General features: G+C 35.8%; 1 protein-coding gene across 1 annotated transcript in view; it reads left to right on the top strand.

The window, feature by feature from the left end:
- The window catches only part of LOC121382376 (mitogen-activated protein kinase kinase kinase 20-like), a 48386-nt gene that overhangs the window by 570 nt on the left and 21820 nt on the right, over nt 1–25996 (top strand). Inside the window, exons 2-16 of the mRNA XM_041511964.1 lie at nt 3173–3355; nt 8374–8461; nt 9731–9829; nt 10344–10409; nt 12408–12436; nt 12695–12778; nt 13339–13392; nt 13807–13893; nt 14438–14567; nt 16025–16080; nt 16466–16597; nt 18081–18125; nt 21030–21060; nt 21675–21811; nt 24254–24316. Of these exons, the coding sequence (XP_041367898.1) occupies nt 3209–3355; nt 8374–8461; nt 9731–9829; nt 10344–10409; nt 12408–12436; nt 12695–12778; nt 13339–13392; nt 13807–13893; nt 14438–14567; nt 16025–16080; nt 16466–16597; nt 18081–18125; nt 21030–21060; nt 21675–21811; nt 24254–24316 (1248 nt within the window). The 5' untranslated portion in view covers nt 3173–3208. The remainder of the gene's footprint in view (nt 1–3172; nt 3356–8373; nt 8462–9730; nt 9830–10343; nt 10410–12407; nt 12437–12694; nt 12779–13338; nt 13393–13806; nt 13894–14437; nt 14568–16024; nt 16081–16465; nt 16598–18080; nt 18126–21029; nt 21061–21674; nt 21812–24253; nt 24317–25996) is intronic.

The following is a 25996-nucleotide window of genomic DNA, read 5'->3' as shown; positions in this document are numbered from 1 at the left end:
CAGTTCAAAATGAACCACACCCAAAAAACCAAACAAAATTCCCCCAACCCCCCCCAAACAAACAACAACAACAATAGACCAGCAAGGTTTTCCCTTAAAAATGTGTTGTCTGTATATGTCAAATATTTCTGCAAAGACCTGTGGACCTTGATTTTATTCAAATAAACAATAGAAGATTATTTAAATGAAGGAAACAAATCAACTGAAAATTGCCAAACAAGCTTTAAAGTGCTGTGCCAGACCATACACTAAAATTTCAAATTCCACAATTAAATGCGTTCTTAATTCATTGCAATAATATTTTACACCGATATGTAAATCAATAATTACGAAAATGCCCCATAAAAGTATTAAAACATCACTCCCGTAGAACACTGCCGGAAACGACCGAGTAAAATTCTCGGTAAAAACATTTGCCTGTAAATAGCCGTGACGTCACGAAGGGAACGCGCTTCACAGAAACCTACCACGAGATGACTTCCAGCGCAAGCGAAAGTAGGACCGACAGCGACTGCCAAGCTCATTGATCATGCGATTCTTCTTTCGATGATGAATAGTGTAGTAATGACGACTGGACTAATATTTGTGCAACACAACAAATAATAAATATGCCTTATCAGTCTGAACCTGGAACATCTTCCGACGAACCACCGGCCTGACAGATGACGATGAAAATGGTCGTGGAGACAGCGTACCACTAATTTACAACTTTTATTCTTGTTTTGTTCTTTAGCTTTTCGTGCGAATTATTTTGCTACACTGTATGTTCTAATATTTGTGATGTAGTAGAAAAGATGATAAATAACTCTTGAATTCTACGAGTCAAGTGGACCCGATATCGGTAATTTTAAGAAATAAACAAAAACGACTTTTAGACCGTCCCCATCCCTCTATGAAGATGTTTTTTTGTGTGAATAATTTCAGTTTAGTTTGATGTAAAAAAAAAGTTAAGTGTTTTGGAAATAACAAAACAATACTATTTTTTGTGTGCAGTTGTAAAAACAGTCTGCTCAGAAATAAATAACTTATTTTAATTTTAAAAAATAAACAAAAACGACTTTTAGTCCGTCCCATCCATCTATGAAGATGTTTTTTTGTGTGAATAATTTCAGTTTCGTTTGACATAAAAAAAAGAAGTAAAAGTGTTTTGGAAATAACAAAACAATACTATTTTTGTGTGCAGTTGTGAAAACAGTCTGCTCAGAAATAAATGACTTATTTTAATTTTAAAAAATAAACAAAAACGGCTTTTAGTCAGTCCCATTCATCTATGAAGATGTTTTTTTGTGTGAATAATTTCAGTTTAGTTTGACGTAAAAAAAAAGAGTAAATGTTTTGGAAATAACAAAACAATACTATTTTTTTGTGTGCAGTTGTGAAAACAGTCTGCTCAGAAATAAATAACTTATAGCACATTCCATAGTATGAAAAAGGTTTTCTCTGTGGGAAGGTATAGTCAAATTAATTTAATGTATTTACAGGGAACGCCTTTTTTCATACTATGGAATTTACAAGTCATTTATTTCTGAGCCGATTGTTTTCTAAGATGCATACAAAATTAGCTCTTTTTTTATCTTTTTCACAAAAAACACCTACATTTTTGTAGGATGGGACGGACTAGGTTATAGATACTTACTTGTTTGTACTTTATTGTTTTAATGTTCTCGAACTGTAAAGAAAAATCTCACAAATGAACAAGATGCAAACGACAACAAATCGGATCTCGATGATTGCACGAACCGTGCATAAGAAAACAAACTGACCGGAGTTGAAAGCATAACGCAATTTGGGACATTGACGATATGCACCCCAAGGTCGTTTCGGTGTGGATGGCGTCGGCTTGTTGTCATTTGTTTTGTGTCGCAGAAAAATTGTTGGTACGGCATCTTTTTTTAAAAGCCATAACACGTGGTATTCCCATATCTCGCTTAAGCCGACAATCCAGTTCGGACGAATCAAAACTAAAGTGTCTACTGTCGCAACGGTCTCCGGCATTTTCTTCCCGTCCAGTATTTCCACGTTGTTTTAATCAAATTCACACACAGCTTTCTCACAGCAACATTACTAGGAAATGCGTGAAGACTAAATTTATCGGCTTTTGTATTGCTACAGCCGCCAACAACACGCCGTTTAACCATAATAAACACAAAAGAAGCAATGAACAATGGCGCTGATTATCGAAAGGAGTTCCCTTCGTGACGTCACGGATCAAATCTTACGGAAATTCCCGAAACGAATTCAGCTGGTTCTGTTTTTCAGGGGAATATTTTTAAATGGAAAATATACCGGTATATAATTTTTTTTAATTTTTTTTTTTAATTTTCTAATCATATTAAATAATATCTTGATTGATATAGCTCAATACATCATACATCTGGAACAGCACTTTAAATGTCTGAAATTTGTAATCATACAAATTGACTTAAAATAGTTTTATTCTCCAGAAGCGAAGAAATGGTGTTTGAGGCCAACCAAATATAAAAATTCTCGGGCTCCCCACTTTAAATAGTTTGTGTTCCGCACATCTGATATCCTTCCTAAGGGCTTGATCATGGTCAAGACTTCTTTGATCTTGGGTTAGCATGGGACTAACACTAAGGAAAAGCTATTTGCCATTTGGATATAAATTATTCATTTACTAATATATGTATGGGTAATAAAACAAATTAAAATACTTGTACTTTATCATGGCTAGCTCTGCCAGTTGTGAATTGTAAGAACTAGTTGCAAATTTTATTTTAATTTGGCACACACAAAAAAGGTGTAATAATTGATATTTTGTTGGTAAACAGCTGTAGGTTTAGCATTTTAAAAGTAATTTGGCAAATATTTTCTGATCATCCAGAGCTAGCCCTGTTTATAGACTTTTGGCTTTGAAGAACACAAGCATGCTTACATTGCACTCCTAAATTCAATCTGATGTGAGTGTAATATTGTGCCCCTTATAAATAAGGCTTATTTGAACAAACCACACTCAGGTCTAACGCTGATTATTTTGAGGAGTGTGATTTCCCCCTTCTCTACATGCTCCTATTTTGTTTGTTTTTTTCAAAAGAAAGTCTGTTTATAAGGAATCTTCATGCATACAATCATAACTTTATTACATTTTTTACTACAGTCAGACTGTTATGAGCCCTGTTAACCTGTCAATGTCGATCTATAATCCTTACAGACTCCACCAGATGTTTGGTGACAGGGCGTTGCCGTGATGGGTACATTTTGTGAGATTGACATTGAAGACCTGGTGTTTTATGAACGATGTGGTGGCGGGACGTTTGGCAGCGTCTACCGAGCACTATGGAAATCCATGGAAAAGGAGGTGGCTGTCAAGAAACTTCTCATGCTTGAAAAGGAGGCAAGTACTAGTACATATACTTTGTATGGTATTCTCAGTGGTAAAACACTCATCCGAGCAGATTGGTACTCCCCCCCCCCCCCCCCCCCCCACCTCTGCATTCTTATCAATGCCCTGTGGCACTCAATTGAGGTGTGATGGTCTTAGGATTCATATCCCTCTGTAGAGACAAGTTTTCCCCATTCTGATAAATGACCCGTGGCACTCAACTTAGGTGTGATGGTCTTAGAATTCATATCCCTCTGTAGAGACAAGTTTTCCCCATTCTGATAAATGACCCGTGGTGGTGGTGATGTCAAGAGACAAGTTTTTCTGATAAATGACCCGTGGCACTCAACTTAGGTCTGATGGTTTTAGAATTCATATCCCTCTGTAGAGACAAGTATTCCCCATTCTGATAAATGACCCATGGCACTCAACTTAGGTGTGATGGTTTTAGAATTTATACACCTCCATGGAGACAGGAAGGAAGGAAATGTTTTATTTAACAAAGCACTCAACATACTTCTTTACGGTTATATGGCATCAGACATATAGTTGACCACACAGATATATATACCGTATATTCTCAGTCTGAAACACTCTCTAAAAAAAGTCGGCTTATACATAGAGGCAACAAATTGGAGCATAAAATTCCAATCGAAAATACTCCCGACTGCGACTTATAAATTTTGATCAGACCCTTAGCCTTTCACAGATTATGTAACAGTAATTTGTGCACAGTATACTACTCAAAAGAATTTAAGGGTAAAAAATTTATAACCAAATACGTTTCAGAGTGTATTAGATTGATGATGTAAACTACACCAAAAATTTAATTTATTGTTCCATATTTACAAAAAACCACAAATAAACGTCACTGTATACAAGAAAGTCACATGACATGCAGTCAAAGTTGAAGGTTGTCAAACATGGATTTTACACATTAGAACATTCGTTTAATAGTGTGTGAATGCTGTTGATCAGATGTCTGAAGAACTCTTGGGGAATGGCCTGCCACTCTGCCATAAGAAGTTGACCCAGATCATGAAGGTTGGCCGGAGGGGCATGGTTATCCCGAACTCTCCTGCCTAATTCGTCCCAGGCGTGCTCTATTGGGGCCAACTCAGGCGAATATCCAATCCTGTGATACCTTGTTGTCTGAGAAAGTCCGTTACCACCCTGGCGCAATTGTCATCCTGCAGAACTGCCCCGCCACCAATCTGCTGAAGGCCTGGGAGAACCAACGGCCGGATAATCTCATTCAGATAGCGGATTCCATTCAGATTGCCATCCACCACATAGAGGGGGGTCCTGTGGTGGATAGAGATACACCACACCATGCTGACCACCGAACACGTTGTCTAACGTTAACGTCAGCGAAGCGCTCCCCAGGACACGAAACCGTCGTTGAACTTTGGACTCATTGAAACACTCGAAGAACACGTTGCCACCACAGATGAACGTCGTCTGGCCGTTCTGTGACGTGGTAGGATGGTGGTCAGCCTGGCACGGCAGCGTAGATTATTGGCTTTCAGACGATTGCGTATGGTTTGATCAGACACTCGAGTCGCAGTCCGCAGATTGTCACGTAATCGGCGTGCATATACCGTAGAGCCATATTGGTGATGTAGCGGTCCTCTCTAATTGTAGTGCTTCGGGGTCTTCCCGAACGTGGACGATTTCGAACAGAATTCGTTGCTTGGTACCGTTGCCAAGTTGGCCTAGACTGACTGACACAAGTCTCCAATTGCCGTCCTGAAGCCAAGAATAGCCCTTCCTCGATCTTCGATAGTCAGTTGAAGTCGTACCATGTCGATTTGGCGAACGCAAGCTCCAATTATACGGAAATTCAGCATTTGGAGCATATGCAAAGCGTGCAAATGAAGTGCTTTGTGAAAAAGCAAGTTATGGGCACTTAGCAGACCTTTCGCCGCCCTAATTTACGTGCAAATGTAAGCATGTTTTCGCCATTAGAACTAGTCGACAGTGTATAGTGGATTTTAATCATTTACCCTTAGACCCACTTTCGTCAAATTATGCGTGACATTATGGTCTAGCTAATATAATTGACATTCAGAAAATAATGTCGAAAATATCGTCTGACCCTTAAATTCTTTTGAGTAGTATATAAATAAAACACCCCATTATGCAATATTATGCAGTTTTTTGTTCTTGAATGCATGATAAGTTTGATGAATAATAATAAAAAATTACTTGTTTTATTGTCATTTCAATGGTAAAAACATATTCTTTCCAACTGTCCGCCATCATTGTTTGACCTGTGCTGGGACCAGTCTTTCATATAGCAAATTTAAGATACAAAATGGTGTTTTTTCTTCAAACAAGTATTATATTTCTGATATTATTGTTTTGTTGGGAGGGTGTATTAAACTGTAAAGTAATGCCATAAATAAATTAAGCTCATTATTAACATTATCGACTGAAAAAACATAACATGAATTTCAGGACGATAATTACTCCCACAATTGTCACATGACCATACCATAGACAGTGCACAGCTGCAGTCACGGACCGCATGATCTTTTGTTTCTGTGTGTGTGGTTGGGGATTAAACATGCCTCAATGATTTTACTTTTTGCTGTCCAGTGAATAAATTAATTACTCGTGTGCAGTGATATGTTGTTACAGCTTGAATTATTTATTTTTCTGTTATGCTTTATCAGTTCTAAATTTATTGTTCACGGCATGGTAGATGTTAGCATTGATTGCGATCGCGATTACCATTTTTGTAATAATTAAAGGGAAAACAAATATAATGAACAAGAAAAGCACAAGTCTATTTGTTGACTGGACAAAAGACAAAAGATGACTTCGGCTTATACACAAGGCAGATGATTTTGTACTATATATTTAGGGTCAAACTAAGAGGTCGTCTTATCCAAGGAGTCTGCTAATACACGGCAATATGCGGTAGAGAAAACCCGCTGTCACCACTTCATGGGTTACTCTTTTCGATTTTATATGCACCATCCCACAGACAGTATAGTATATACCACGGCCTTTGTTACACCAGTTGTGGAACACTTGACTGGAACGAGAAATAGCCCAATGGACCCACCAACGGGTATCAATCCTAGATTGATTGCGCATCAGGCTAGCGTTGTACCACTGAGCTACATCCCGCCCCTCCATGGAGACAGATTTCCCTCCATTCTGATTTCCCTCCATTCTGATTTCCCTCTATTCTGACCCTTGGCACTCAACTTAGGTGTGATGGTCTTAGAATTCATACAGCTCCATGGCGACAGGTTTTCCCCCATTTTGAGCAGTGACCCGTGGCACTCAACTTAGGTGTGATGGTCTTAGAATTCATATGGCTCCATGGTGACAGGTTTGCCCCCATTTTGAGCAGTGACCCATGGGACTCAACTTAGGTGTGATGGTCTTATGATTCATACGGCTCCAATAGCTGGTAGATCAAAGACTATGTGGAGGAATGGCGATAAGCAGTTGTTTACCCCATGTTCTGTAAGGGACATGTTAAAATAAGTGTATGGTAGAAGCAAAATAGCTATAGTTTAAAAATGCTTTCATTTCATAGATTACTTGTATTCAAACAAGATATATCGTGGTGGTTGGCTACCTGAGGTATAGTAAGTTATAGGATCAATTCCACAAGGTGGACACATTGGGCCTTTTTTGTTTATCCAGTGTTTGAAAACTGGTATGTGTATATATCAAAGACTGTATTTTGTGCACTTCTGTCTGTATGGGGGCAGGATGTAGCCCAGTGGTAAAGCACTCGCTTGATGTGTGGTCGGCTTGGGATTGATCCCTGTCGGTGGATCCATCAGGTTATTTCTTGTTCCAGCCTGTGCACCACGGCTGGTATACCAAAGGCTGTGGTATGTGCTATCTTGTTTGTGGGATGGCAGATATAAAAGATCCCTTGCTACTAATGGAAAAATGTAGCGGGTTTCCTCTCGAAGTCTATATGTAAAAATTACCATATGTTTGACATCCAATAGCCGATAGTGTGCTCTAGTGGTGTCGTTAAATAAAACAAACTTTAACTCTTTTTTTTTTTCTGTCTGTATTGTAATAAAGGAAATTGACTAAAAGGCATAATTAATGTACCGTATATTGGATCAGTGTTTTGCACGTGGTAGCTGGTGCTAGGTCACTGTGACCTACTTTTCACGGTCTACTGCACATAACAGTAAATATTTATCCAGACCATATCTTGCATACAGATGCAGACAGGATCATCAAACTCACATGTAGGAACAACATGGGATAGCGGTGTGTCACATACTATTACTAGGTCACTGTGACCTACATTTCACGGTCTACTGCAAATAACATTAAATCCTTATCTGGACTATATCTTGGAACTTGGGATGTCGGTGTGTCACGTACTATTACTAGGTCTCTGTGATACAAATAAATCAAACAATTTTCTGAACATCATATAGTTTTCCATCAAACCAGGCATATCATGTACCTCACCGGTAGTCTTGTTTTGTGATGCATTTATGAAGGTATTACTTTTTGGCATCAGCATATGCATAAATTTATCTCAATGTTAAAGTTTCAGATTTCCTTGGCTCACAAACTGTAAGTCATGCTTAGTGAAACTTGGATTAGGGTTATGTCTATGAATGTTCCTCTTGGTGCATTTTTTTTAAAGTTGAATTTATGAAATAATAATAAAAAAATTATAGAATTTTTGTATTTGTACTTTTTAAACAAATTTAATTTAAGAACGTCTTTTTTTTTAAAACATGCATTGAGAGGACATGAACTATCGACAACACCAAAACAGAATATGATAGACAAGACATTTAATTCCATTGAATTCTTGTAATACTGTGTAAATGTAATACAGTTATGAAGTTTATGCTTCAGTGTGTTATTTCGACCACTCATAGAAATATTATAGTTAAAGACCTATTAGATATATGTACTATTAATAGCTTCTCGTGCTAACTGTACAGAGGGCTTTGGTGGTGTGTTTTTAAAAATCCTTTTCTTTCAGTCCTTTTAATTATGTTTTATTGACTTTATTTTTTCAGGCCCAGGTTTTGAGTGTGTTGAGTCACCGTAACATCATACAGTTTTATGGTGCTGTCACTGTGGATCCCAATTTCTGTCTAGTCACTGGTAACTATTACATTTTAATATGATATATAGGAAAATCCCAAATTAGGAAAAGTTAAATATTTCATTAATTTGGTAATGTTTGGTAAAAATTGTAACCAAGCTTAATTATGCACAAAAAAATATTAGTTTTTGCTCTGGATAAATATTTCAATATTCATAAGATCGTAACAAATATCTTCAATATACATGTATGTGAATAAACTGAAGTAGCAAAATGCTATGACATATACAAATGAAATATGATATTCCATTAATTTGACCATAATTTCTTCCCAACATTCGAGCATATCATGTTAATATGCTATATAAAATAACTATTGTTGGTTAATAAACTTGGGTATCATGTTGTGGAAGTGTTAAAATTTATGGTTAATTTACAATATTGTGTACCGTACAATATTCAGTTTTATTGCATGAGTGAACAAAATTAAATTCTGTATTGTTAACAATATTGTATGGGGGTCATCCCATTTCAAATCAAACAAAATGCAGGTACCCTTGATGGCATCCATATTCATGACACCTCTCAAATTTGGCTGGAAATACTCAGGGATGTGATTTTTCAGCTTTTTATCTGATTTCAGCTATTTTTAGTGAAAACATAGTCCTTTATTTTTACAAAGTAGATTGGATTTGATCTAAAATGCTGAGAAATGACCTTTATTTAGGTGCAGTATAAAGGTTTCAGCTTTTTTAGAATCATTTCAGCTCATAGTTCTTAATGGGTATCACACCCCTGAATACTTCATAATGCCATATGAAATAATCACAAGTTTTAGCTTAATATTTCCAATGGTTTTGGTAGTTGGGCCCCACAAAGTTTGGATGCAAACTTCCATTTTGCCTATGTAAATTCCCCTAATTGATATATTGTAGCATTTTTAAAGGCCAATATTTTCTGTTCTCATACAAATGGAAAGCTAAAGAGAGGTTTCAAAGCTAATTCTGCTGTCAGAAAAGGTTTATGCAATCTAAGTTGGGAGTTACAATGTATGCCCACTCACTATTTTGGTTTGGCTGTAAAGTGATTTTTCAAGTTTTGTGTGTTCATAATATAAAATGTTCTGAAGGTTATGGCTTACAAATGAGTTTCTCAATTCTTTGGGAAGTAGACCATCCATTATAGCTTTAAGTGTCAATTGTGGCTTTTTGTGTAAAAGACTGGTAATTATTTTCAGTCACATGGTATATAAATTTGCCTGGAACAGATATATATATAGATGTATAAATGATAATAAATTGTTTTGTATGTACATTGTGTATCTTCAGAGTATGCTCCCAATGGCTCTTTGTATGCCTTTCTGAGGAATCCCGAAAATCAACTCGACTTCAAGCAAATACTAAAATGGGCGAAAGAAATTGCTTTAGGTGAGAAGGAATTTTATTTGTTATACGTATACATGTAAATCAAAGTTTTATGTTGACACTGTGGTTTTTAAGAAGTCAAAAATACATCATTATCTTGTGTTAATATGTGATACCTAATATCTGCTGAATAAACAATGTACTGAGGTGTGGATAAAGAAACAGGGACAAATGTATGAAGCACAGGTGTTTGAGCTTTATAAATACATGCAGTATCACACGTGTAAGTCAAAAACAGGCTTTGTAAATTCAGCCTACAATTTTTTATTTTCAGAAGTACATGATGGCTAGTCAAAATAATTCCAGTTCCGATAACAATATTGCAATGGCTAAGCTATCAACTTTCAGACTGTCTAAGGGCTACAACTCGGAATGAGTGTCCATGATGAAAGTGCTTGAACCGTAATTGGATATAGCTTATTATAAGTGAGATAATAATGAATATTTTTAACGATTGTTACAAACTGACTTGAATATGAATTTATACATTTGTAATCTTTCATAAAATTTATTACAGGAATGAACTACCTGCACTGTGAGGCTCCCGTCAAAGTGATTCATCGAGATCTCAAGTCTAAAAATGGTCAGTTCATATGATTAGTAATTAGTTTTTACCTAGATCATAAATATCACTGATCTCTATGTGAAAAAAATCCCAACTACTTAAAACATTTTGCTGATGAAAAACCAATATATTCAAAAGAGTACATGTTATAGATTTCAAAGCTAGTTTTGTATTATTCTTATAAAACAGAAACGTATTAATGACAATACGTGATAATGTGAAATTAATTTATAAAATATGAGGACAGTGACACTACTGTTAAAACGTTTTGGATCCCCCCACTAAATATATTCATGTGCTTCTTTTTTTCTCAATTTATTTTCTTTTTAAATTTGCATTGGGTTTCACTTTTCATAAGTTGGTCAGTGTGTATTTATTCCCTTAAACCTCCCACCCCTTTCAAAAATATTTTATGGATCTGCCCCTGGTTACTCGACCGACTTACAGTGTCTGCGCTTAACTTTTTTTTGAGTTGCCATCCGGCAAGTGGTGACAGCACTTTCACTTTCTGGATCTATTTTCACTTGCCCGAATAATATTTTCTAAAAAAACTACAATATTACACAGATTATAAGAGAAAACATTTATTTTGAGTATTTCCCTGCACTCAACCAACCCACTCTTTAAATAAATAACAGACATACCACTGCGACTACCCACTGTCACTGTCAATACATTTGTGGTATTTCCAACAAACAAAGATGCTTGTGTTCACCAAACGTTGAGCACTGGTATAACCGACACAACCCCTTCGTCCCCACACCCCATCTCAATGAAATAATAATAATAAAAAAAAACCCTAAAATATAATGTTCAGTGGATACGATCTATGACGTGTACACATAACCAGGGCTGAATCTTGTCGACATGAATTTGTGCCCAATTTTACATGCCACTTTACACACCTATTCTTATATTGGGCATATTTTTATATATAAAAGCAGACCTACACTTTTTCATGGTGCAAAGTAGGCTACATAGTTGTACTTTTATTTATTTATTAATTATTTATTTAAAAAAAAAAAAAAATCGGTCGCCAAGCGGGCAACCTTACTGTGGGTTTTCAGTCGCCTGTCGTCGTTTTCAGTCGCCAGGGGCGATCGGGCGACCGTTAAGTTCGAACCCTGGACTTACAAATGTTAGTTTGTGTTATTCTGCTCGAGTTTTTTTATCTTTGCATCATATATGTTTTCAAATTTATACTAGACAATAATTTTTAGTGATGGTCCAGCATTTGTAAGCTGAAATACTGGCCTCGGTGGCATCGTGGTTAGTCCATCGGTCAACAGGCTGGTAGGTACTGGGTTCGGATCCCAGTTGAGGCATGTGATTTTTAATCCAGATACCGACTCCAAACCCTGAGTGAATGCTCCGCAAGGCTCAATGGGTAGGTGTAAACCACTTGCACCGACCAGTGATCCATAACTGGTTCAACAAAGGCCATGGTTTGTGCTATCCTGCTTGTGGGAAGCGCAAATAAAAGATCCCTTGCTGCCTGTCATAAAAGAGTAGCCTATGTGGCGACTGGGTTTTCTCTAAAAACAGTGTCCGAATGACCTTATGTTTGACGTCCAATAGCCGATGATAAGATAAAAAATCAATGTGCTCTAGTGGTGTCGTTAAGTAAAACAAACTTTACTTTTGTAAGCTGAAGATGTTGTGATTAAGGGGCAATAACTCTGCACACACTAGTATAAACTGCTGGTTTGAGGATGACATTTCATTGCCATATATTCAGGTTACTATCATTCTGACATGACCAGTGAAATTTTAAAAAGTAAATTATTAAGTGTAAAGAGAAATATGTAGATGAATAAAAAAAATTCAATTGTGTTTGTTGAACATTTTGAATACTTCAGACTAGAAAGATAAGCTATTTTATAGCCAGGTAGTTTATGTAGGGTTCCATATTTAAACATAATTATGGTGGAAAATATGATTTTCAAATAATGATATTTTTTATGTGTTATATTCATTTATATATTCACACACATATATATATAATTTTCTTTTCAGTTGTCATATCTGAGGATTGGTCTTGCAAGGTGTGTAATTCTTATCTACATGTGGTAATATAAAAATAGTATATTCTTGTCTTGTCTTGAATAAAACATTTTACTTGTTTAATTGTGTGAAACCTGTACAAATCAAGGTTATATTTTGTTTTGCTATGTTACAAAATGTGGTTGATCATATCAAAGCTATTTTTATTACATTTTTCATGCTGTTTAATTACGTTCCTTCAAAGTGTTCTGATTTTGAATAAAGTATTTGTCAATACTGGACTTTGTTTACATTTTCAGTTGTGTGATTTTGGAGCCTCGAAGTTTATCGGAAGTACAACCAAGATGTCACTGGCTGGCACATTTCCATGGATGGCTCCAGAGGTCAGCTGATGTGACATGTATACATTTAATATAGACAAATATTTACACGCATTGACTTTTACTTGTACTCAGTGGTATCGTGGGTTAAGCCATCGGACATAAGGCTGGTCGGTAACAGCTCCCATCCAGAGCAAGTTATAACAACTTAATGGGTAGGTGTAAGACCACTACACCCTCATCTCTCTCACTAACCCACTGTCCTGGACAGACAGCCCAGATAACTGAGGTATGTGTGCCCAGGACAGCTTGCTTGAACCTTAATTGGATATAAACACAAAAATAAAATTGAAATGAAAAAATGTACTGTAGTCTAGGTATTCACAAGTTAATAAAACTAACTTTGACATTGAGAATTATTGTTAATGTGATTATCGTAGAAAAAATAAGGAATATATAACTTTCTCTGGGTGAGCAAATCATTTCACAAAATTATCTTTAAAACACACAGTTATTTTTCAACAAATATCAATTACAGCATGAACTCGCTTGTTTATCTGAAGTTATTAACTAGTTCATCTGAAATTATGGTATGCATTATTGATTATTGATAATATTTGCAGGTTATTCAAAGTCAGCCTGTATCAGAGTCTTGTGACCTGTGGTCATATGGTGTGGTGAGTTTATATTGTCTTGTTCTTTTATTGTGTTATCAGTAACTAAAAGCTAAAATCACTAAATACTGTCTGCTAACTGAGCACATATTTAGGAATATTTAAATTGCATTTAGCTCTGCTCTAACTATTAAAAAAAAACCCTACTATTTTTGTAAGTATTGCAGATTTCTTTCTCTGTTTGGACTTTGAAGTATATTTGATGCTAGGCCTTTTATCCCTAAGAAGACTACTAGATAAGTTTTAATCATTATTAACCATAACACATTCTGTTTCCTAGTGTTCTCACTGCCATGATTGGTTATAGTATTAACACTATGGGCTGGGGAATATCATTTGGTCTTCACTAAGTTTTCATGTTTTGTTAATCATTTACAGAGTCTGTATTTAATTTTGTTTCTCTTATTCACCCTCAAGGTTCTGTGGGAATTGCTCACTCATGAAATTCCATTCAATGGAATTGACGGCTTCCAAGTGGCTTGGCTTATTGTGGAAAAAGGGGAGGTAAGTCAGTTAATCATTTTATAATCTGAAACAGTTATTGATAAAATATTTATCTGGTCCGGTTGTTTTGTGATCTTGCTTTTGACAAAGTTGTGGATGGCAAAATTAATCTTCATATAAAAGTTAGTTTGTTTTGTTTAATGACACCACTATAGCACATTGATTTATTAGTCATCGGTTATTGGATGTCAAACATTTGGTCATCTTGGCATATAAGTCTTAGAGAGGAAACCTGCTACATGTTTTAATTAGTAGCGAGAGATCTTTTATATGCACCATCCCACAGACAGGATAGCACATACCACAGCCTTTAACATACCAGTTGTAGTGCACTGGTTGAAACGAGAAATAGCACAACTGGGCCAACCGATGGGGATCGATCCTAGACCAACTGCACGTCAGGTGAGCGTTTTACCACTGGGCTACGTCCCGTCCAATCTTCAATGACTCCAGGATGTTGTAGTTGTTTCTTACTATTTTATTACTATTTAAAAATATGCTTGTAAATAAAATAATTATGTATATTTGTGTGTGGTTTATGTAGCGTTTGCTGATTCCGAGCACGTGTCCCGCAGCGTTCAGCAAGATGATGAATGACTGCTGGCTGATGGAGCCCAAGAAGAGACCGGCCTTCAAACAGATCCTGTCTCGCATCGACCAGATGTCACACGACGGTGGGTTGTGTACTCGGGCCTTTAGTACCTAGGTTGCTACACTCTGATGTTTGATACCATTCCCCAAATATTGTGTCAGGAGTTGTTTTTGTGTCCTCAAAGAATATGGGGTTTTTTGTGGGTTTTTTTTGGGGGGGGGGTACTTCCTCAAGGATTATGTCCGGGTTTTTTTGGGGTTTTTTGGTCCAATCTTCATGTACACCAGGATGTTATAGTTGTTTGTTACTAGTGTATTCATACCTAAAGATGTGCCTGAAAATAAAATAATTATGTATGTTTGTGAGCGAGAAACAGCCCAATAGGCCAACTGAGTTACTAAACTGATGTTTGCTACCATATCCCCAAATATTGCCAGGAGTTGTTTTGTTTGGGTTTTTTTTTTGGGGGGGGAGGGGTTACTTCCTCAAAGATTATGTCAGGTTTTTTTGTGTTTTTTTGGTTCCCCCCAAATTATGTTGTTGTTGTTGTTGGTTTTGTGGTTGCCCAAAGATTATGTGTTTTTGGTTGGACAAGATACTTCAATTTTCTTTTCAGTGCATGTTAAAAAAAACCCATATTTTTTAAAATAATAATAATTAATTAATATTATTATAATATTATTTTTGTTTAAGAACTCTATTAATCCTGAAGGGGCGGGTCGTAACCCAGTGGTAAAGCGTTCGCTTGATGCGCGGTTGTTCTAGGATCGATCCCCGTCGGTGGACCCACTGGGCTATTTATCGTTCCAGCCAGTGCTCCACAACTGGTGTAACAAAGGCTGTGGTATGTACTATCCTGTCTGCTCATGAAGTGGCGACAGCGGGTTTCCTCTCTCAATATCTGTTTGGTCCTTAACCATGTCTGACGCCATATAACCCGTAAATAAAATGTGTTGAGTGTGTCGTTAAATAAAACATTTCCTTCTTCTATTAATCCTGAATGTTACATCATATCACAATTTTTATTTTTATTTACTAAATTATTTACTGGTATGGGAAAACATGTATTCTGTAGATTCTGACACCCAGTAGCCCTTGAATGTCATTCAACATTCATTCGACCGGCCTCAGTGGCATCGTGGCAGGCCATCGGTCTATAGGCTGGTAGGTACTGGGTTCGGATCCCAGTCGAGGCATGGGATTTTTAATCCAGATACCGACTTCAAACCCTGAGTGAGTGCTCCGCAAGGCTCAATTGGTAGGTGTAAACCACTTGCACCGACCAGTGATCCATAACTGGTTCAACAAAGGCCATGGTTGGTGCTATCCTGCCTGTGGGAAGCGTAAATAAAAGATCCCTTGCTGCTAATCGGAAGAGTAGCCCATGTAATGGCGACAGCGGGTTTCCTCTCAAAATCTGTGGTCCTTAACCATATGTCTCACGCCATATAACCGTAAATAAAATGTGTTGAGTATGTCGTTAAATAAAACACTTCTTTCTTTCAACATTCATTCATATTTTGTTTGTTTTTATTTCAGAAAGTCTTCCAGACCAGACAAATTCATTTCTTGAACATCGAGAAATATGGAAGCAAGTACCACTGTTTTATTTTTTGTTTTTGGTTCAAAAAGTGTATCATTTTGCAGAGAGTATACAAGTCCTTAGAAACACTGAAAAGTTTGCCAGCATGTTTTAACATGCCTAGATTATATTTATACCAATTAAAACCAAAAATAAATTATTTTAATATTGGGTGTTATGCACCTGTGATCTTGTAACCACCAAATCTTGCTGATGGTGATTGTTAAACTGCTGTTTTGTTGTCTTCATAACAGATCCAATTCAAAGTAATGTTAATGAGATCAGTATGTAAATATTTCTTATGTGATTTTATAAACCAAATAGTATCAATTGTTTTGCAAGATTCTTTGTAAAGGTAACAATGAACCAAATTTACTTTGACATTGTGTTACAGAAAGGAGATCCAAGCTACTCTGGAGAGACTGAAAAAGGCTGAGCGAAATCTTGGGTTGAAGGAGAAAGAGCTGAGAGAGAGAGAACTTAAAATCAAGGAAAGGGAGAGAACCCTGGAACAGCAATTTAAAGTTGTGGTGAGTTTTCAGCTGTGCTGACTGGTTTACAGTATGATGTTCTGAATTTGTTAAATGTTTATAAATAGAGGATACTCTCCGTTTGTCTTGTGATATCATAATTTATCAGCACAAGTTGATAAAAGTATGAAATCTGAGACATGTCGAGGATTTTTATACTTTATTAAAGGCATACTGTCACAGATTTAAGGACCATATTTCTCTAAAAATGGATAATAAATAAAAATTACATTAATTGTTGGAAACCAAATCTAGCTATCGCATCACCTTAATTGAACCATGATGGAGTGAAATCCAAGTCAACCCTCTTGGCAATTTTAGTTTTTGAATTATGGACCATTGCCATAATTCAATTAATTTTTAAAATATCATTAATAAATGGAGTATGGTGGTTATTGAAGATTTAGGGACAAATCAAATTATTTTTGTTCAGGTAATACTTTGTTAGACCATTAAATAAGTTAGTGGTCTGTGACAATATGCCTTTAACGAGTGCTGATAAATTATGATATCACAAGACACAAGGTGGGTATTCTTTTTATCATCCATTATCATTCTTTTCATTTGCAACAATTGTAAACAATGTCAGTAATGTGGGTTGAATATCACTATATTTAGCAGCAGTAGACTTGTTAACTAGCAGAAGAATGACAGTGGCGTGACATCACTAATGATAGTTTTAGTGCTAAAACATACACAGTGACATAACAAAAAGAAGCGATATCTCCTAGGAGAATATCACAGGAGATATCGCAAATTATAGTGTCAGCGATATCTCCTACAAAAGCCTTTAATGAATGATAAAGTCAAATAGTAATCACTTTCCTGGCATCATGATCTGTGGTATAATTGTTACATGTATGTGCTATCAGCCAAAAGACTAGGTGCTCTGACTTAGGATTAGTTTTAATACCACAGTGGGGAAGTGCAAGAACACTACACTGACATCTCTCTGAGCACTATCATCTAACTGTTTAACTACATGTGAAGGTTCTGTGTCAGAATGATCAAATATCTGATATAAAATAGCTGATGATTAAATAATAAGTGTACTTTAGTGTTGTCATTAAACAAAACCAACCTTTACTCTTTTTCTTTTCATTATACTTCTGAGCTGCATGCATGTCCTGCCATAGATTTTCTTGGAGTCAGTCAAGTTAACGTATCGCAAAGGTGAAGGGTAGTCCACTGAAATCTCTATGCTGTTAATTAATGACTGAAATTGTTTTACCCTGTTTTAATTACAGTGAAACGCCTCTAAACCGGACACCCTCGGGACCAAGTAAAAAGTCCGGTTTTATGAGGTATCTTGTTTAGAGAGGTTCTCTTCTGTACAGATATTTAAAACGGGGCTGCGAAAAATGTCCGGTCTTGAGGGAATTCTGGTTTCCAGAGGGTCCGGTTTTGAGATGTTTCACTGTACTTGAATTGAATACCTGTAATGCTGTGTAGACAATGCTAACTGACCTGTTTTCTATTGTAGGTACTAGATGATCATGATGTCAACACATGGAGAGATGTTGACGTGGTAAGTATTATTATAAGAGCCCATCATATTATTAGGCTATGTGTGATTAAGAAACCGCAGAAGTGTGGAAATTTAACTCTAGATGACTTCTGTAATATTTAGAAAGTGGGACTTAGCCCAGCAGTAAAGCGCTCGCTCGATGCACGGTCGGTGTGGGATCGATCCCCATCGGTGGGCTCATTGGGCTATTTCTCGTTCCAGCCAGTGCACCACAACTGGTATATCAAAGGCCATGGTATGTATTACCCTGTCTGTGGAAGGGTGCATATAAAAGATCCCTTGCTGCTAATCGAAAAGAGTAGCCCATGACGTGACGACAGTGGGTTTCCTCTCTATATCTGTGTGGTCCTTAGCCATATGTCTGATGCTATATAACCATAAATAAAATGTTTCGAGTGCGTCGTTAAATAAAACATTTCTTTCTTTCTATAATATTTGATCCTGTTCAGCGTGAATGATGAGTTTGTAAACACAACAATAGTTAGCTATTCTTGTTATGGGTTATCATGTAATGGCTCATAAAATATAGAAATACAGTCAACTCCACTTATTTGCACATCGGTTTATAGCATAATTCGGTTAATCGACTATTTTCACCCAACACGGAACCATTTGCCCTTATAACACTACAAAACATCCGGTTAATTGCACAGACTACAGGCTATATATCGGTTATTTGCACATATAAATAACGATTTTTTTGTTTTTTTTGGTGCTAAATTAATGTCACAAATGACTGAGAATGTCTATCAAACTTTGGCAAAAAAACTCAAATAAATCACCGATTAATCTGTTTTGTTTGAGCTCACTGTGTGGTAAGCCGACTGTAAGTGTAATCGCTGTTTACAGAGTCGACGTGTGACATGCAAATGAGATGGTGTGCACGTTACTACTGGCGAATCACAATACCCGACTACAAGATTTAAGAATGACATAATTAAGTTGAATAAACCTAAGACCTAATGTTTTGTTTGCAATATATTGCTGTTAATCAGAGGCCATCTCAATAACAAGTAACTCTCCGACTATTATTTTTAGAAGTACCGCCTGTGCGCTTGTACGCATGCGCACTCAACTATTGAGGCCCTATTCGATTGACGTGTTCAGGGCAATCATTGTTCTGTATCAATTATTACGTTATGTTGAGAAGCCTTGTTAATAATTAAAAGATTACAGATCAATCGTCCTAGGCGGTTATGTTTTTAATAAATGTGACCGAGAAAGGGTTGTTGTTCACTTATTCATTAGATGCAGTGTACGCTATATCTGTTAAACGCAAAAGAAACGATTTATCACTTGCTTCCCGGAAAATGTAGCGGAAAAAAAAAAGACTGGTGGGGGAGGTCGTCAAAAAAAACAAACATAACAAAGACCGTTATTTATGGATCGTCCCTAAGTTTCTGCTATATTGTTAGACACCAATCAGTCGGACCTCACCATGAAGGTCAGTCAATTGTGTTAGACCGGTCATGCATGCAATGCAGACTGCTGGAACTGATAACGACTCACTAGCCGAGCTTAACTTTAATTGCTTAACTATAGCAAAGTCATTATTTGGGGATCACAAATAATACCAAAGCTTGCCGTATCTTTTGGGATGGAAAGAACACCATACCAGCAAATGCATACAAGTTCACGTAATTCTATTCGGTCAATCAACAGCCCGGTAATTCCGGAAACTGACGTCATTTTGTAAACACGTGCACCGATGAAACGTGAACTTTTTGATGGTTCTGTTGTTTCAAGTTTATCTCATTAACTACATGGCTAATACACTTTGTTTACACTAGTGGATGGTCAGTGGGGTTTTTTTTAATGCACAAAGTTTGTGTTTTTAGAAAACGACGCCAGTTTGTGTTTTTAGAAAACGACGCCCAGTGACGGACGTTGTTGGTTTTTTAGAAAATGATTTCTGGTCTGGCAGATTAAAACAAAAACGCCATGCTAATTATATATATCGATAGATATATTTTTTTACATTTATATATATCTAACTGCATGTGACATGTGTTAACTGTAATAGTTCCGGTATGAAGTACCGCATTATGCTAGACTGTCTCCCATGCCACTTTGTAGTTGGATGGCTGTTACAAAGTGAAAGTCGGTACTCTATCGGTTAATCGACTAACCCGGTTAATTGCACAAAATCGAGCAGCACCGAGGGTATGCAAATAAGCGGGTTTGACTGTATATCTCATCCGTAAGTATACAGGGCAGAATTATCCCAAGCAAGACATCTGTGACAGATATTTCCATCTGTCCTTTGCTATTTCGTGATTCAGAGCTTCTAGGATTTATTTTAAATCCACTAGCCATGGGATCAGTGATTTTTTTTTAATTTACTAGCCACGATTAAAAATTAACTAGCCCTACTTTATATTAAGTTAATATAATTTTTCTAAATAATAGTTATAATCAGATATGTTACCTAAAGAGCGAGATAGAGATTAAAAACACTAACATTGGGTTTGGGGTGGGGTCAGTATATTCATATTTACAAAATAGACTTAACTGCAACATTTGACTCTTTTTGGTGTTTTTTTTCACTAGCCATCAGGCATGGTAATAGTAGTTATTTACTAGTCCAACATTGAATATCACTAACCATGGGAGTGTGGCTATCATAATCTAGAAGCCCTGGTGATTATGCTTGACAAGGAGAGTATGACACCATTATTAACATAAGCTGTCATATTAATGTGAGTTGATAATGTGAGATCAATTGGACGACAGTTTCACGTCAATATTTTGTGATTAAAATATTCACTATAATACTTAACTATTTGATGTAACTGTGCATCTGCATATTCCTAATATTTTTTGCTATTGCTTTTACATGATATCTCAGTTTAATTAGAGTAAAATTACATTGTCTGTATTAGATTGTGTTTATTTATTTTTCAGTATCAGTGGATACTACAGCTTGGAAATTCGGGTAAGTTATCAATTCTGAAATGTACTTGAATTGAGCTATAAAACTTCATCAAGAATTTAAAAAGAAACAAATAAACAATAAAACCGGCAACTTCCCATATTAACAAATAATACACATCCATAATGTCAGGAATCTAACTATATCAGTGACATTCAACCCCATATCAGTGACATTCATCCCCATATCGGTGACATTCATCCCCATATCAGTGACATTCATCCCCATATCAGTGACATTCATCCCCATTCAACCCCATATCAGTGACATTCAACACCACATTGGTGACATTCAGCGCCATATTAGTGACATTCAGTCCCACATTATATCTCTGTATTTTCTCGTTCCAACCAGTACACCACAACTGGTCATAGGCCGTTGTATATGTTTTCCTGTCTGTGGGAAAGTGCATATAAAAGATCCCTTGCTGTATTAAAAAAAAAGTATATTATACAGACATAATTACGCTAGTAATGAATTAAATTTCATCTAAAATGTCACATTCTCTATTTCTTTCCTTCAGTATATCGCTATTAATAAGTACAAACTATTTATTTTTCTTTTACTCTTTTACACATTCATATCAATTCCAGTGTTTTGTTTTATTTTTCTTCTAGCTCATAACAGCGACCTAACATCTTATGCAGAACTTTTTCTAATTCACAATATTAATGGTCGACGTCTGCTAATGTTGACTCAGGATGACCTCCGAGCTATTGGAATTACAAGTTTCGGTCACATCCTTGAATTACATGTAAGTCTTTCAGTCTTTATTTGACCGGCGTCGTGGTTAAGCCATTGGTCTACAGGCTGGTAGGTACTGGGTTCGGATCCCATTTGAGGCATGGGATTTTTAATCCAGATACCGACTCCAAACCCTGAGTGAGTGCTCCGCAAGGCTCAATAGGTAGCTGTAAACAACTTGCACCGACCAGTGATCCATAACTGGTTCAACAAAGGCCATGGTTTGTGCTATCCTGCCTGTGGGAAGCGCAAATAAAAGATCCCTTGCTGCCTGTTGTAAAAGAGTAGCCTATGTGGCGACAGCGGGTTTCCTCTAAAAAAAAAACAGTGTCAGAATGACCATATGTTTGACGTCCAATAGCCGATGATAAGATAAAACCAGTGTCAGAATGACCATATGTTTGACGTCCAATAGCCGATGATAAGATAAACCCAGTGTCAGAATGACCATATGTTTGACTTCCAATAGCCGATGATAAGATAAAAAATCAATGTGCTCTAGCGGCGTCGTTTAATAAAGCAAACTTTACTCTCTATTTTTCAGTCTTTATTTAATCTCTTGTATTCTCATTGTCATAAAAAGGCAATTTCTGGGTGAGCAGAAAATCCACCAATTTATCTATTAAATTAAAACAGTTGCATAAACCCAGTTATTTTCTAAAAACATTTGAGACAATAATTGGGTTTCTGCAATCTTTTAAATTACCGTATTACAGTTATTACAATTTTTGAAATTATAATAATTATTATTATCAGCTAGTCAAATTAAAATAAAATTATATTAAAATTTGTAGTTGGCAAATTTGACAAATGCCAGAGCTATTCCTGGGAAAATGTTATTTATATTGTGTCCTTCAGTGTCATCATGACATATTTGACCATCACTGGCTTTTCTGGTTCTTTTGTTTCTTTGTTCAAATGATTAAAAAAAACCCCATAATCTGTAATGACTGCCTCTATCTAAATTATGAATTAAAATAACACATGGTCTTGAAATGTTTTATAACTCAAAAAGACAATCACCTCCCCCTCTTTGTAATGCATGGCATGATACTTCCCCCTTGGAGTATTGTGTAATAAGTTTGATCAACTCGCTTCATGTATTGCTTATTGCAAGGCACCTTCAGTAGTTCAGCACAAATATGCCACAGATTACTGATAAGAAACAACACCACCATTTGTCAAATCGTTACTTGTTGTAGTAGCCTAAAGTAGTCCAGTTTAGTTCCCTATTAAAATTATAATACAAAATTCTGAAATGCCTTTTAAAATATTTCTTTGATATTTCAAGTAGGTTGACCTCTAGTATTTAAACAACCCATTGTATATGACCTCATATGTACCAAACCGAACTAGGTAATATGTTTGAGATATTTTAATAATAAAAATATTCTAAACATGGCAACTAAGAGTGATCATTTTTAAAGCAATACAGAAGAAAAACATGAATTTGTTCCATTTTCATGCCATTCATTCAAATTAATTATAAATTCTTAAGCAGATGGGGTGGGATGTAACCCAGCCCATTGGGCTATTTCTTGCTCCAACCAGTGTGCCACTACTGGTATATCAAAGGCCGTGGTATGTGTTATACTGTCTGTGGGATGTTATATATATAAAAGATCCCTTGCTTCTAATCGAAAAGAATAGCCCATCAATATCTGTGTGGTCCTTAACTATATGTCCGATGCCATATAACCATAAATATAATGTGTTAAGTGTGTCGTTAAATAAAACATTTTCTTCCTTCTTAAGCAGATGGTTCTGTTTGAAGAACAAGGGTGATTCCTCTTGCCTCATCAAAATATGTGCTTGTCTCAGCAGTCATTACTGCATAACTTAGATATAATTGTGCACACTGGCATTGGAATACTGGACATAATAATATGTATCTGTCAGGAAGAATATGTTTTGTTATAGTCTAGATAATGGAAGTCCTATATTACTGGCCACATTTATATAACTGATGTGGCATGCATCAGTAGCAGAGTGCTTGCCTGATGTTTGATGAGTCAAAATATTGATTACCGTATCATTGATTTAGGATGATTTTCCATGGTATGTGCTGTCCTGTCCATGAGAAAGAGCATATAAAAAATCCATTGCTGCTATTTAGCAAGTGAAAATAAACTAACACTATGATCGTGTGAAAACAAAATAAATATCTACAAGTCACTTCTTTTGATTTGCTTTCACATGCAACATTTCACTGACAAATGGTTGACCATTAGTAATTTTTGACCCATCCTTGACATTAATATACCTACTGATGTAATCTTATTCAAGTAAATTATAACGTGTGAACACAAAATATTCCTTTGTTATTTTTCCGCCATTTTTGTCATTGCGAGTAAGTGCTGTATAAATGGTAGGCAAAGGGGTTAAGTATGACTATTTACGGGATTGTAATGTGATATGTATTTGTCATGTGGTATGTTCTGTTTCATTTCAGAATGAAATACGACTCCTGAATGCTCATAATCATAGATTGCTCAATTTCCCACCATTATCAAAAGTAAGTGCAGAATTAAAGTGTTTTTAGATATTAATAGTATCTGATTTATTGGTTGTGTGTTTTAGGATGTGAGAAATAAAACATTTTCTTGTACAATCTGAGTAATTATCTTTTATGTTGTAGCATCTGACTTGCAGGTTTTATCTTTTAAGATCTGAGTATATCAGTTTCATATTGTAGGATTTTTGTGTAATTATGTCTCATATTGATCTGAGTTTTGTGTTGTAGGATCTGAATGATTATGTTTTATCTTGTAGGATCTGAGTTATATGTTTTGTGTTGTAAGGTCTGAGTTATATGTTTTGTGTTGTAAGATCTGAGTTATATGTTTTATCTTGTAGGATCTGAGTTATATCTTTTGTGTTGAAGGATCTGAGTTATATGTTTTGTGTTGAAGGATCTGAGTTATATGTTTCGTTTTGAAGGATCTGAGTTATATGTTTTGTGTTGTAGGATCTGAGTTATATGTTTTGTGTTGAAGGATCTGAGTTATATGTTTTGTGTTGTAGGATCTGAGTTATATCTTTTGTGTTGAAGGATCTGAGTTATATGTTTTGTGTTGAAGGATCTGAATTATATGTTTTGTGTTGTAGGATCTGAGTTATATGTTTTGTGTTGAAGGATCTGAGTTATATGTTTTGTGTTGTAGGATCTGAGTTATATGTTTTGTGTTGAAGGATCTGAATTATATGTTTTGTGTTGTAGGATCTGAGTTATATGTTTTTATATGTCTTGTATTGACGGATTTGAGTTATATGTCTTGTATTGACAGATTTGAGTTATATGTATTGTATTGAAGGATCTGAGTTATATGTTTTGTGTTGAAGGATCTGAGTTATATGTTTTGTGTTGTAGGATCTGAGTTATATGTTTTTATATGTCTTGTATTGACGGATTTGAGTTATATGTCTTGTATTGACAGATTTGAGTTATATGTTTTGTGTTGAAGGATCTGAGTTATATGTTTTGTGTTGAAGGATCTGAGTTATATGTTTTGTGTTGAAGGATCTGAGTTATATGTTTTGTGTTGTAGGATCTGAGTTACATGTTTTGTGTTGTAGGATCTGAGTTATATGTTTTGTGTTGAAGGATCTGAATTATATGTTTTGTGTTGTAGGATCTGAGTTATATGTTTTTATATGTCTTGTATTGACGGATTTGAGTTATATGTCTTGTATTGACAGATTTGAGTTATATGTATTGTATTGAAGGATCTGAGTTACGTGTTTTGTATTGATGGATCTGAGTTGTGTGTTTTGTATTGATGGATCTGTGTTATTATATGTCTCGTATTGAAGGATCTGAGTTATATGTTTTGTGTTGAAGGATCTGAATTATATGTAATGTGTTGAAGGATCTGAATTATATGTTTTGTGTTGTAGGATCTGAGTTATGTGTTTTGTATTGAGGGATTTGAGTTCTATGTCTTGTCTTGACAGATCTGAGTTATATGTCTTGTATTGAAAGATCTGAGTTATGTGTTTTGTATTGATGGATCTGAGTTATTATATGTCTTGTATTGAAGGATCTGAGTTATATGTCTTGTATTGAAGGATCTGAGTTATGTGTTTTGTATTGATGGATCTGATTTATTATATGTCTTGTATTGAAGGATCTGAGTTATATGTCTTGTATTGAAAGATCTGAGTTACGTGTTTTGTATTGAAGGATCTGAGTTAT

This window comes from Gigantopelta aegis, chromosome 9, assembly GCF_016097555.1.
Source record: "Gigantopelta aegis isolate Gae_Host chromosome 9, Gae_host_genome, whole genome shotgun sequence".
NCBI classification, from domain to species: domain Eukaryota; kingdom Metazoa; phylum Mollusca; class Gastropoda; order Neomphalida; family Peltospiridae; genus Gigantopelta; species Gigantopelta aegis.
The sequence above is the reverse complement of the archived record's forward strand: the minus strand, read 5'-3'. Positions and strand labels throughout refer to the sequence as shown.